A 12,859-nucleotide genomic window follows, 5' to 3' on the forward strand; every position below is an offset into this window, starting at 1 on the left:
GAATCCTGGGCCACTTAGGATGTCTGAGAAAATTTATGTGTTAAGTGTTTGTAAAAGTTCCCTGGGTAAAGAAGTATAAGGGTCCAGTGTTGCTTTTGGCCTATCAAAGAAGTGGTATTCACTAGAACTACCTTTTTCCCCTTTGGTAGTGGAAGGTTATTTTCTTGCTTTGTGCCTTCTCTCCTATGCTAAGAGTCTCTGGGACATTGTCATCTACAAATAGGAAACAGGTTTTGTGCCCCCACCCATGCCAATATAATTTTTGTCTTTCAATGGAATCAGGAAATCCGTTTTGAATACTAAAAATATGAAAGACTGCGTCCATCAACAGTTATTCATTGTAAAAAAGGAAAGATTCAATAAACATTTGTTGAGTTCTAATTATATGCTAGGCACTATGTTAAATGGTAAAGTGATTAAAGAGTGTTATTCACAGTGAATCATAGCTTGAGAAATATAGAAGTGAGTACACACACACACACACACACACACAACTAGACAAACTCACAGTTATCAGATCATTCTGAATTGCGTAAAACTCACTTTTAGTTTGTGTGTGTGCTTTGTGGTTTTAAACCTCAGGTCTCGCGCGGCCAGGGCTGGCTGTGAGCTTGCCATGTAGAGGAGATGCCCTTACACTCCTGCTCCTCCACTCGGCCTGCCCTCGATGGAGTTACAGATGTGTGTCACCACACCTAGGGACCTTTACAGAACAACTTAAGGAGATGCCAGCAGGACAGCCCAGCAGGTGAAGGCACCTGCCACACAAGCCTGACAATCGGAACTCCTAAACCATCAAAACCATGTTCAGAGACTGTCAGCATTTAATACAGCAAAGGAAGATTATATTAGCATTTTAGCAGTGAATATAGGTACATGTTCAGAAGGTTTTGATATAAAATGTATTTTCTTGGCCAAAGTAAAAATAAAATTGGAATACACTGTTGTAGAAGAGGCATCACTTGGGCTTGCCTGTGTTTTGAAGAATACATGAAGTGAATTGTAAGGATTGACTTGACAGGGATTCATCCAAGTAGAGAGCACAGCTTTCTGTGTTAGGTACATGTGGGATGATGATAGGGCAATAGTCTGAATATTAGGCTGGCATTTCTGCCTCAATAGCTTTAGATTTTATTTTATAAATAGGAAATAACATCAAAACATTATTTTGTAATTTTTATGTGGCAGCAGAGTAGAAATAAATAAACAAATAAATAAGAAAGAACAGATGGTTTTGAGAGGGTTACTACTGAAGTTATTCAAGTATAAGGTATAAAATAAAAATTAATTAAAAATGGAGCGTTATTGTGCTATAGTAAAGTGTCACTTTTGTTAATTATGTAAATATTTGGCTTTTAGAAAATAGCTTTTACAGCTGATTACAAATAAACCAAGAAAAAGAAGTAATCAGAATTGTTGAGTAGAATCTTATGCATTTTATTTTACTTGGCATATTTTCTCCTGCCATAATGCATTGATACTTCATAGTGTTTTTTTTTTAAACAGAAAATAATACTTTTGATTGGAGTTGTGAAGGAGGTGCCCTTGGGAAGAGCTTTTGCTTGGCTGAGTGAAAATATAGGGACATATAAATGATGCATACCTTTGAAGCTCTAGCAAATGTGATCTCTTTCCAAAGTAATATGTTTTTATTTCTACACATGCATTCTTTTGGTTGGATGGTGGAAGATTAACAAGCAGCAGCACAGAAGCGTGTCTGTCATTCTTTCCATCTCCATTTCTCTCCAGACCAGAAGCCTCTGACTGTGTCTGTCTGCCTGTTAAACACGTTAGAACCCCAGTGAGTAGGGTACAGCTATTCTCAAGTTCAGCTGTGCTCTGAGGACATGTATGAGTGTTACTACCATTTTACATTTTCTACATTCTTAGCTGATAAGCAGCATAGAATTTAGGGTGGAGAGAAAGTTGGTAGTATTAACGACGAGACAAGTCCATGACAACTTTTAAAATCCGGCTTTCCACAAGGAAAGGGGTAATGAACTGCTGTTTGAGGTTTTGTAATACACTAACGTGGACTGCTTGGGACAGCAAGCTTTGTAACAAGGTCAGAGAAGCTTCTGCTTTGAGTTGGTGACTGGCAGCTCTGAGGAACAAAGTTTATATAAATGAGGTCTGTGTTCCTTCCTTTTGATGTAGATCTTGTTTGCAAGAGAATCTTTGAAAGGAAAAGGAATAGTTTAGATATTTCGAAACTCATTTGCTGATGAGACCACAGACAGTTTCTAAAGGTTCAGGATAGATCTTCAGTGTCTCATCTGTTGTTAATTAATGAAATGAAACTGGAGTGAGAATACAACAGTGAATGAAAGGTCAGTGAATGGAAACCACTGTCAGTGACAGCGGATGTCAGCCCAGTGGATGTTGTCATAGATAAAGAGCAGGAAAATGTGCTCTTTGGCTGATGTAATATTTTCTGGAAGTGCACAGTTTGGCACATTTTAGGCCAGATTGAACACTAAATGAAAGTTCCAATTTCATCGAAATCTATTAAATATTTCAAAGTCTGACTTAGTGTTTGTACTAAATATTAGTTGAAAATACCTGAACAAACTTACGTTTTATTTAGCAACAAAGCCTCCCTAGCAACCAGTTGTATGCAATTCTGCTTTAATTGCTTGTGGCTTCTGGTCTCAGGAAGGGCTAAAGTATATAGTTGGAGAAGGATTAGGGAAGGGGGTTTGAGGGAGGAGTTGACCATCATATGAACCTTCCAGTGTGTTTGCTTTTGGGTCATCCATGCTCTTGGCCATAATCCCTCACTCATCACTCTGTAAATGAGCCTAAAAGACGTTGTTTACTTCTCCCCCACAGAAGAGACATTGTTTATATCTCCCCCACAGAAGAGACATTGTTTACATCTCCCCCACAGAAGAGATTTTAGCAGCAGTTGTGTTTAAGCCTCTTATCTCTGGACACACACACACACACACACACACACACACACACACACACACCCCTCTTCCCTCTTCCCTCTTCCCTCAGTTTGGGGAAGAGCTACACCCATTGTAGCATTCGTACTAAGAACTACCAAATCAGAGTCATAAGGCTTGGACACCATAGATAACCGGGTGTCCCTGCTGAGAAAGGGAAGTTAGAATTCTTAGGAAGTGGACTCATACCTTAGCTCTGCTATGTATCATAGAATGCAGTTCTGAGCCTCTGTGTTCTTATATATAAATAGGAATAGAAATGACTTTTACTTCACAGCATATTTAAAGATTGAGATGATGCCTGTAGAATGAGGGATGGTAGGCCACCCCTGTAATCCTGGTGTTGCTTGTCATAATTTTAGTTCAGTATATTCTGTTGTTAGTTTTCAGTATGATTATTTACAAATTTAAAATGTAATTCAAGAGGTGGGTTTTTTTTAAATTCTCTTTCTTTGAGAATATTTTACTGGAACATGGTTGTGTTAGTTTTAAATGACAGATGTCCTATGAAACAATTCTTAGGTTAAATGACAACATATAGAAGTTAAAATTTTAATCATACAATTAATTATAAAATAGTACCTGTTGGTTGGTATAAACTAAGCAAAGAAATGTGAGGACCTTCACTGTGTTGCTGTAAGACAAAGCTGCAGGGTCATACCTAACAGCAACTGTATTCTATAACTGGAAATACTGAGAGAAGTGCAAATTATACACCTGACAGTGGACATCTGGGAGCCCATGCTGCCTGTCCAAGATCATCTGTGGTTACACTTGTAGGCACAGGAAGTCTAATTGATGACAGTGCAGTCGTTCCAGTCTAGCATTTTCTTGTATAGAATGACACTAGCAGCTAAAGCTTTAGAGGGATTTCTTTCCACGGTTAAGTCAGTTTGGAAATGCTTATGTGACTGCAGTAAATTAAACCACTTTCTTTGGAGATGACATTTTTTGGAGTCTTACTGTGTTAATAGAAGCTGTGATTCTCTCAGGGAGATGAGACAGACAGTATTTCTCTTACTTTTTAGACAATTCCCTCTGTCAGCTTCTTCCAGGACAGTGCTTTGTAGCACCCCTGGGAAATGTGACCTTCGACTTTGAGGCCGAAAGGCTCTGCCTTTTTACTTTGTATCTTAGGAGATCCTAAAGAGGTGCTAGGATAGAGGATGACTGCTGTCATGGAGCAATAGCCACTGACACCTGCTTGAGTTTTTGCTGTGTACCACACACAGAATACTGTAGGCATGCTATCCAATCCCTTTAGAATCATTGTTCTACAGATGAGAAAACAAGGAGTTGGGAACTCAGTAGCTACACATCAGACATGTAGAATATGTTGAGCTAGGAGTGAACTCGGATACAGGAACTTGCTCTCCCTACTGTTTGGTCCCTGGGCTTGTGTGTGTGTGCATGCAATGATGAGAGTAAAGCACATACAGGTGTAGATCTTGAGGGCCTTTCATCATACAGAACAGTTTGGGATTTCTACAGAGATCTGCTTCACCTGCTCTGTCCACCAGTTTAGCTTAAGACATTGCAACTGCTCATGCGTAAGAACAGTTTTACAGTAATCACAGACGTGGACTGGAGGTAGGAATGTTGTCTTACATTTTGCTGGTGCCTTAATTGTTGTTACAACTTCCTGCTATTGTAACTCACTGCTCTGGCTCAGGACTGAGTACAGACAAAAATATGTGTCCAGTTGAGTTATATGTGAGTTGAACAGGTATTTTCTATAATTCTAATCTTCAATGTTCCTGAGTTGAGATATTAAGAGGTAGCAGTTTGGATAGTACAGGATTTTATAAAAAAGTTAGGTTCTTGTGTTTTCATTTGGATAGAAAGGAATATTTATTCAAATTGAAAAGTCCTGTGAAGGCTTTAGTCATGCTTTTCCCCTCCAGGAGTTCAGAGTGCAACAACATGGGTTTCACTGTGAATTATGGCAAGATTATGACACTTAGTGAAGGCCGTGGGGCAGGTGGTTAGACATAGAGGATGGACCACAGGACTGGCATTAGTGACATGGCTTAGTAGGGAATGGCTGTTGCTATCAAGCCTGATAACCTGAGTCCCATTCCTAGGGCTCATACGGTAGGAAAAGAGAACTGGTTTTAACAAGTTGTCCTCTGACCTCCATACCCCCAACCCACTTTTAAAAATTAAAAAGAGGGAAAAAAACTGAGGGAAAAAACCAACCCCAAATTCTAAATTTGAACCCAAGACTCTTGCCACAAAAATTCTTGTACTCTGAATGATATAGGACCCAGCAACACCTCTTTGTAGTGCTTAGAGAAATGAAGAGGATTTCTAGAACTCAGGGGTCATTCTGGAGCCTTGACTAATTGCTACAGAATTGTAATGACTGGTTATAGAGCATAAGGTATGTTTTTGCTATCTTAAGAAAAATGATCAGGCAGGGTGGTACAACCTGAATTCCAGCACTTTGGAGACTGAGGTCAGAGGAGTTCACGGTCACTCTCAGCCACAAAGTAAGTTTGAAAATTTCTCAAGACCTTGTCTTATTCCACCACCACTACCAGAAACTCTTCTGTATGGTTGAAAGACTTAAAGTTGACTCTCAGAAGAATTTACATTACTTTTATTGTAAAAAAAGTAACATTCGATTTATCACTTTTTAAAATATCTGTTTGTTTACTATTGTAAATAATTTTTTTTACTTCTTTGCTATTAAAAAACCACTTAATGTCCCATAAATAGCATTTGCATGGAGAGAGAAAGGGGACCATATATCGTAGAGTATGTGAAGATTTAAGAGGCTTTCAAAGAAAGGCAGGAATTCTTTTCTGTGCCCTCAATCTTGCCCATCCATCCATAATCCAGCCTTATAGGCTAAAGTCAGTGCTGGATTCTCCCTCAGTTCTAGCGTCAGCAGCTAAAGAAGGAAATGTGTGCATAGACAGTGTTGCTGGACGGTTCTAGTCAGGTAGCCCCGAGGGCTGGTGTACTTACTTTGTCCGTGGCGTAATCTTCCGATGTTTATCCTCAGGTGGGTTTGCTGAGTTCTCTCGTTGTTTCCCTGGCCTCTGTGAAGGAAAATCCACTCTAGTCCCTACCTGCATATCTCAGCCTTGCCTACCTGTTGCCAACACTGGGCCAACTCGAATTCTTCCCAATCTCTATCTCGGCTGCCAGCGAGATGTCCTCAACAAGGTGGGTGCCTCAGAACACCTTTCTCTGTGTCTGTCAGCAGCAGCTGCAAGCGCAGCAGTTGTCCGTTATCTGTGGAGCACTCTGTGACCTCAGAAGGGGACGTTGTCAGTGTGACTTCTAGTTCCGTGCTGTGTCATCTTTACATATTGCTTTGATTATTTATTGCCATTTATTGACACCCAAATTGCTGTTGCTTGTTTACCTCATAGTTCTAAGACACTCGAAATACCATGGGTTATTTTGTTTTGTTTTTCATACCATTAGCCTTGTCTTCTTGGACTACTAATGTTCTACTACTGTAATTGGGTGTCCTACATTTACAATGAATTGATTTTTTTTTTTAAATCACACTAGAAAGGATTGAGTTCGGGCGTTGGATTGAGGAACGTCCTCACGATGACAGCTAGCAGGAGGGAAGGGGAAGATGGCCACGGATGTTAATGACAGACTTAGATGCGTGCTCTGTCAGTTCCACTGTGTCTCAAGCGGCTGGGACCATTTGAGGAGAGAGGGACATTTATTCTTGCTGAAAAGCTGTGGACAGCCCCGACCAGGCGTGCGCTGTTAGAGAAACACATATTGGATGGAGGCACGAGTGCATAATGTGGCAAAATAGACTTTACTCTGGTTTTACAGCTTAGTGCGCTTCAGCAGGAAGGCTGAAAAAGAAAAGTGCTCTTCCTACTTGGAAAAGCGACTTTTCTCTAAAATCGCTTAATTTACAATGTCACTAATTGAAAACGCAACTGGACTTTTCAACTCTTTGTTTTGGTTTTTGAGTACAGGATTTCCCTGTGGAGCTCTGACTATTCTTGAACTCAAAGATCCTCCTGTCTGCTTTGAGTGCTGGGACTAAAGGCGTTTGCTCCCATGCCCAGCTAAACAATTTTTCATTTTGTTTGTTTTAATTTTGTTTATTTAGTTAATTTATAATGCACCATGCCTGGCATACATGTATGCATGTGTGTGCCATGGGAGTGTAGAAGGTGACAGATCCCGTTGGAACTGGAATTACAGGTGATTGTCAGCCACCATGTGGGTACTAGAAATTTATCCTGGATCCTCCAGAAGAGCAGCCAGTGCTCGTAACTGCTGAGCCCTCTCTCTAGCTGTTTTCTTCAACTCTTAACCTTAGTCAGTTTACTTCAGCTCTTGGCGATCTGCGAATGCCACTTTCCTTTGAAGGCAGCAGTTTCCTTAGCTTTTTCTTCTTGAAGGATGGGGACAGTTGGGCTCACTGGAAAGTGCAATGGCTTTTTTATCATCTAGAAAACAAGATTTTCTAGGAGGAATAAATATTGTCTTTGGACACTGGTGAGACACTGCTATTGTTTTTCCGTCCACCCCCTTGCTTCTGTAAGATTTGCCTTCTCAGCGTATTATTAATATGTTTGTGCTTTTGTGAGATCTGCCTACTTTAGATATATATGAGCAGAACCTCTCTGTTGGGGTCACAGTGCCTTTGAGCACGTGACTACTAAAAGTCATATGTATCCCGGTGGCAAAGCTAGAGACGTTTGGCTAATTTAATCCAGATTAAACACAAGTAGAATTGAAGCCCTTGTTAAGGTTTCTGTTTTTTCTTGGTAAACCTTAACAGGTTAGTCAGCACAAATAATTGTTACATATTATTGTACTGGTTTTTATTTTTGACAATAATACATTGATTTTTCTGTTTCCCTTTCATACTTAACAACTGGGTGAATACTGATAAGGCAAGAGCAGTCAAACTGGAACCTGGGGTGAGAATAGGGAAGACCACAGCTCTCAGGTGCCCCCGTGCCGTGACTTGTACATGTATTGTAAGCAGAACATGTACAGTCTTTGTGGGTGGAGAATGGGCTTACAGAAGTTCCTGGGACAGTAGGTTTAGCCTGAAACCACTGTGAAGACTGTCACTAAGCCTCTTTACCACAGGTGGGAGTGAGTGGGGAGAGTTCTTTTTTTTTTTTTTTTTTTGGTTCTTTTTTTTTTTGAGCTGGGGACCGAACCCTGAGCCTTGCGCTTCCTAGGTAAGCGCTCTACCACTGAGCTAAGTCCCCAGCCCCGAGCAGGGAGAGTTCTAAAGGGCACTGGACAGCTGAGCAGCCTTGGGACATTGGGCAGGAATTAGTCTATGATGATGAGACTCTGTGTTGACAAGAACTTTTGAGCCAAGGATTTTAGAGATTTAGTTAACCACTTTTATTTTGCTCTGAGAGAAAAATTCTATTCTGAAAGTATGAAATGAATTCACACGACCCCAGGTTGTTTTTACATGTTTTGATGTTGTTCCCTGTGTTGTTTGCTTGCTTGCTTGTTTTTTGAGACACGGTTTCTCAATGTAACAGCCCAGCTGTCCTGGAACTTACGTAGAACAGGCTGGCCTTAAACTGGAGATCCACCTGCCTCTGCTTCCTCAGTGCTGGGATCAAAGGCGTGCATCACCACACCTGGCTTCCTTTTGAGTTTTGTTTTTCTTAACAGGGTTTATGAGCCCAGGCTACTCTGATTTTATTCAGCGGAGGGTGACTTCGAACTTCTGATCCTCTTGTCACTACCTTCAGAAGGCTGGGATTACAGATACATGGAACAGATTTACTGTCTCACAAGCATCATAAACTAAATCATCTTCCTGTTCAAATTCTGGATTTAAACATTCCAGAAGCAATAATATATGTTTATTTTTCTTGAAGATCTCTGAAGGTAACATTTTAATCATCTTCCATAATGATATGCTCCTTTCTATTCCTGTAGAAAGAATTTAGAAGCTGAAGTTATTTGAAAATTCTAGACTGCTATTATCTTTAGTTAGGGTTACTATTGTTAAGATGAAACACCACGACCCAAGTTGAGGAGGAAAGGATTTATTTGGCTTATTCTTCCATATCACTGTTCATCATTGGAGGAAGTAGGGAAGGGACTCAAGCAGGGCAGGAACCTGGAGGTAGGAGCTGATGGAGAGGCCATGGAGGGGTGTTGCTCAACCTGCTTTCTTGTAGAACCCAGGATCACCAGCCCAGGGATGGCACCACCCACAGTAAGCTGGGCCCTCCACCATCAACCACCAATTGAGAAAATGTCCTGTAGGCTTGCATTCAGCCAGATCTTATGGAAGCATTTTCTTCTGAGGTTCCTCCTTTCAGATGACTTTAGCTTGTGTCAAGTTGATATAAAACTGTCTAGCATAGATACAATGTTTTTAATATTAAAAAAAATAAATAAAGGGCTAGTCCAGGGAGATGGCTCAGTAGATAAAGGCACGTACTATCAACCCTACCAGTCTGAGTTTGATACCCAGAGACCACGTGAGGAGAAGAGAAAATTGACTCCTATAGGTTGTCCTCTAGCCAGTATATGCACTCTGTGGTGTGCAAACATATACCCAAAATAAATAAATGCTACACACACACACACACACACACACACACACACACACACGTGCGCGCGCACACACACGTGACCATGCATATTCACACACATAATAATGTGCCACCAAATGTGTTAAAAGTCTAGGCATTCTCTTAGGAGGCTCATAGCTATATAACAGATGAAATATAATGCAGTGCTAAGTTGTTCAAATCAGGTTGGCCCCAAGTTTTAATTGTGTGCTGTACATTTAAAGTACTTGGCTCTTAGCCAGAATAATGACTTACATTTGTAATCGCAACATGAGCTGCAGACCAGCCTGAGCTGTATAGTGAGATCTTATCTTGGCACTGACAAAAAAAGAAAAAAAAATAAGCGTAGGTTCTTTACAGTGTTGTATTTAACCCACATAAGGTTGGGATCTAGGCTGCCCCAAGTTGTCATTTACCCAAGATTTTGTCATTGGCTTCAGTAGCAGAGATATGTTTTCTGGAAAATGGAATTGTTGGCTTTGATTTTTTTCAAAACCTACCTTTAGTAAGGGTTCCCTTCTAGCCCATCACCCTCCAGAGGCAGTGGAAAGGAAAGGGCAATAGAGAAAGGAGGATATGGGCCTGTTTAGAAATAGTTCTTTGGGACAATTCCAATCTTTGTTGTTCTCAGTCCAGTCCACTAGCAAACACCAAACACGAACCAGCAACTTCAATCCAGTCCACTCAGCAGGTACCATGCACAAATCAACAAGGGCAGTTCAATCCAGAAGAAGTCCAAGTCCACTGTGGAAGCAACAGGAAGCCCCAGGAACCTCACAGAGAAGTTCTTGGGCGAGTTTCTCTCTATGAAGTTACCACAGGTGAAGCTCAACAACTCAACATAAAGGCAAACACATCCACGCCTGTCACTGTATCCGGCTGTTCCTGAGGACTGAAGTACCCTAGCAGTCCTTTGGATCATAGTTGAGGGGTTTTTTCCCTCTTGGTATTTCTACAACTAGTTCTTTATCAGTGATGTTCAGTAGAAATATAATACAAACCACATACATAATTTAAAATATTCTAGTAGCTTTATTTAAAAAGCAGGAGACAAATTAGTGTTAATTTTAGTAACATTTAGTGTGAAGCTCTGTGTGTGTCTAGAGTGAACCCCTTAAGCTGTCACTAAACTATGTGCCATTAGCATTCTGTATGTGGCTTACCTGTGGCCTTTTCCTGCAAATGGATTTTTCTCATGCTATCATATATTGCTTTTGGTAGAACTAGTGCTTATTTACTTATTTTGTATAGGTGTTGGGTAATAGCCTACATACAGCATTGTCAAGTGCTGATTTGGGAGTTCCAGAGAAATATATGATATAGAAAGATCAAAAGATCACCAAAAAGTATCATTAAAAATATTGCCTTTATCATGTGTATAATGCTATACGCCGAGCTATTAGTTGTCTAGGTAAGAAAGACTTATTTGTTAAACAATAATTCACATGACAAGGTAACTCACAGCATGGTTCCCAATACTGAAGCTGCACCAATGATGGCTGAGAGACAGCTCTGGGAAGAAGTAGTTTTGTGTACCAGCTCTCTGTCTACTCTATCCCTTTAATCAAATTACTAAATCTTGTTTCCTTCCCCTGAAACCTGTGAACTCCTGATTCATGTGATGTTGAGATGAAATGACCTATCCCATCTTTTTTTTTTTTTTCTTTTTTCTTTTTTGGTTCTTTTTTTCAGAGCTGGGGACCGAACCCAGGGCCTTGCGCTTCCTAGGCAAGCGCTCTACCACTGAGCTAAATCCCCAACCCCGACCTATCCCATCTTATGGGATGGGAGCGCACAGTTATCATCATAGCACACTGCAGTAAGGCCGCCTTTTAATCAGTATTCCATGATCTTATGACTAGATTATAGACTCTATACTTGAAATTTAGTCTTAACTGTAGAAGGAGCTCACTTCATAGTCTAGAAGACAAACTTTTAAATGAAAAAAAAAAAAGTGAGTGAAGCACCACATGAGCAAGTGCATGCCTGTAGCTCCCAACTTCAGAGGCTGAGGCAGGGGAGTTGAGAATCAAGACCAAGTCTGGGCTACAGAGAGCATTCCAGGCCAACATGGGAGATATATAAAAAAGCTAATGAAAATTCTGCTGTGGGTGGAGCCGGCAGGAAGATGGATTGTGAAAGCTGGCACAAGGATGTTCTACCACTGACGGTGTAGGTCCACGGCCCACATCCAGAAGAGCCTCCTGATGGATTGATTGCCATGGGTGGGAAGCACTGGTGTAGTGTGACGTACCCTGGGAGAAAAGGGAGCGTAAGGAATGGCAGTAGACGTTTCTCATTATTTAAAACACGTATCGATGCCTTGCACACATACATAAACATTACAATATCAGAACTGAATGTTCACTTTTGACTCATAAATATTACTAATTTTGTTTTCTTTTGAGATGGGGTCTTGCTTTGCAATCTTGGCTGTCCTGGAACTTACTGTGTAGACCAGGCTGTTCATGAACTCACAGAGATCCACCTACTTCTGTTTACCAAGTCTGAGCAAAGACATGCACCACCACACCTGGCTATAAATATTATGTTTGAACATCTTTAATTATATATTAGAATCAGAACCCATTGTTCATGTTTTTCACATTACAGGAGACCCTTTCTTAATTTTTGGCCTGCTTTATTAAGTTTAATCTTCCCAGTTTAATGCCAATTAAGAGGAAGTACAGTTTAAATAAATGGGAAATTTACAGTACAGGCCTTTTGAGGTTTTTTATTTTTTTTACAAGCACTTGTATGTATGTATGTATGTATGTATGTATGTATGTATGTTTGAATGTATGCATCATATATCTGTAAGAAAGAGTAGAAGGAGTATCACTGTGGAGCCCAGGCTGGCAGACCTTGAACTTGCGATCTTGCTTTAGCTTCCCAGGTGCTGGGATACAGGCCTGTGCCACTGTGCCCAGCTACAATCTGTTTTAAAAATAAGATAAAGTTAAATAATATACTTAGTGATCCATTATATATTACATACTGTATCTTCTCATACTGTTGCTTACATTATGACATCCTTATCATCAGCCTTAATTAACAGGAAGAAATTAAAGCTGGGGGAGTACAGGGAAGCCACCCAGGACAATGAGGGAGTGAACTGTAATGCTGTAATGTGCTAGGCTGTGCTCCTTGGGTTCAGCATTCATGGATTTAGCCAACTTGGAGTTAAAAATATGCAAAAAATTATAGGTGTACTGAGTCTGCACAAACTTCTGCCCTTCCTCTTGAAGCAGTATAGTACTGCAGCTGCTTACACAGTGTTTCTGTTGTATTTGGTATTGTCCGGAGATGACTTAATGAGGATAAAAGGAGATGCTCAAAGCTGTGCTATTTTTT

The 12,859-nt window shown here is 40.4% G+C and overlaps 1 protein-coding gene across 1 annotated transcript in view; it reads left to right on the forward strand.

The window, feature by feature from the left end:
* Dusp16 (dual specificity phosphatase 16) overlaps positions 1–12,859 on the forward strand; it is a 78,683-nt gene that overhangs the window by 44,996 nt on the left and 20,828 nt on the right. The window contains exon 4 of the mRNA XM_032905539.1: positions 5,962–6,125. Within this exon, the coding sequence (XP_032761430.1) occupies positions 5,962–6,125 (164 nt within the window). The remainder of the gene's footprint in view (positions 1–5,961; positions 6,126–12,859) is intronic.

The sequence above is a fragment of the Rattus rattus genome, chromosome 6 (genome assembly GCF_011064425.1).
Source record: "Rattus rattus isolate New Zealand chromosome 6, Rrattus_CSIRO_v1, whole genome shotgun sequence".
NCBI classification, from domain to species: domain Eukaryota; kingdom Metazoa; phylum Chordata; class Mammalia; order Rodentia; family Muridae; genus Rattus; species Rattus rattus.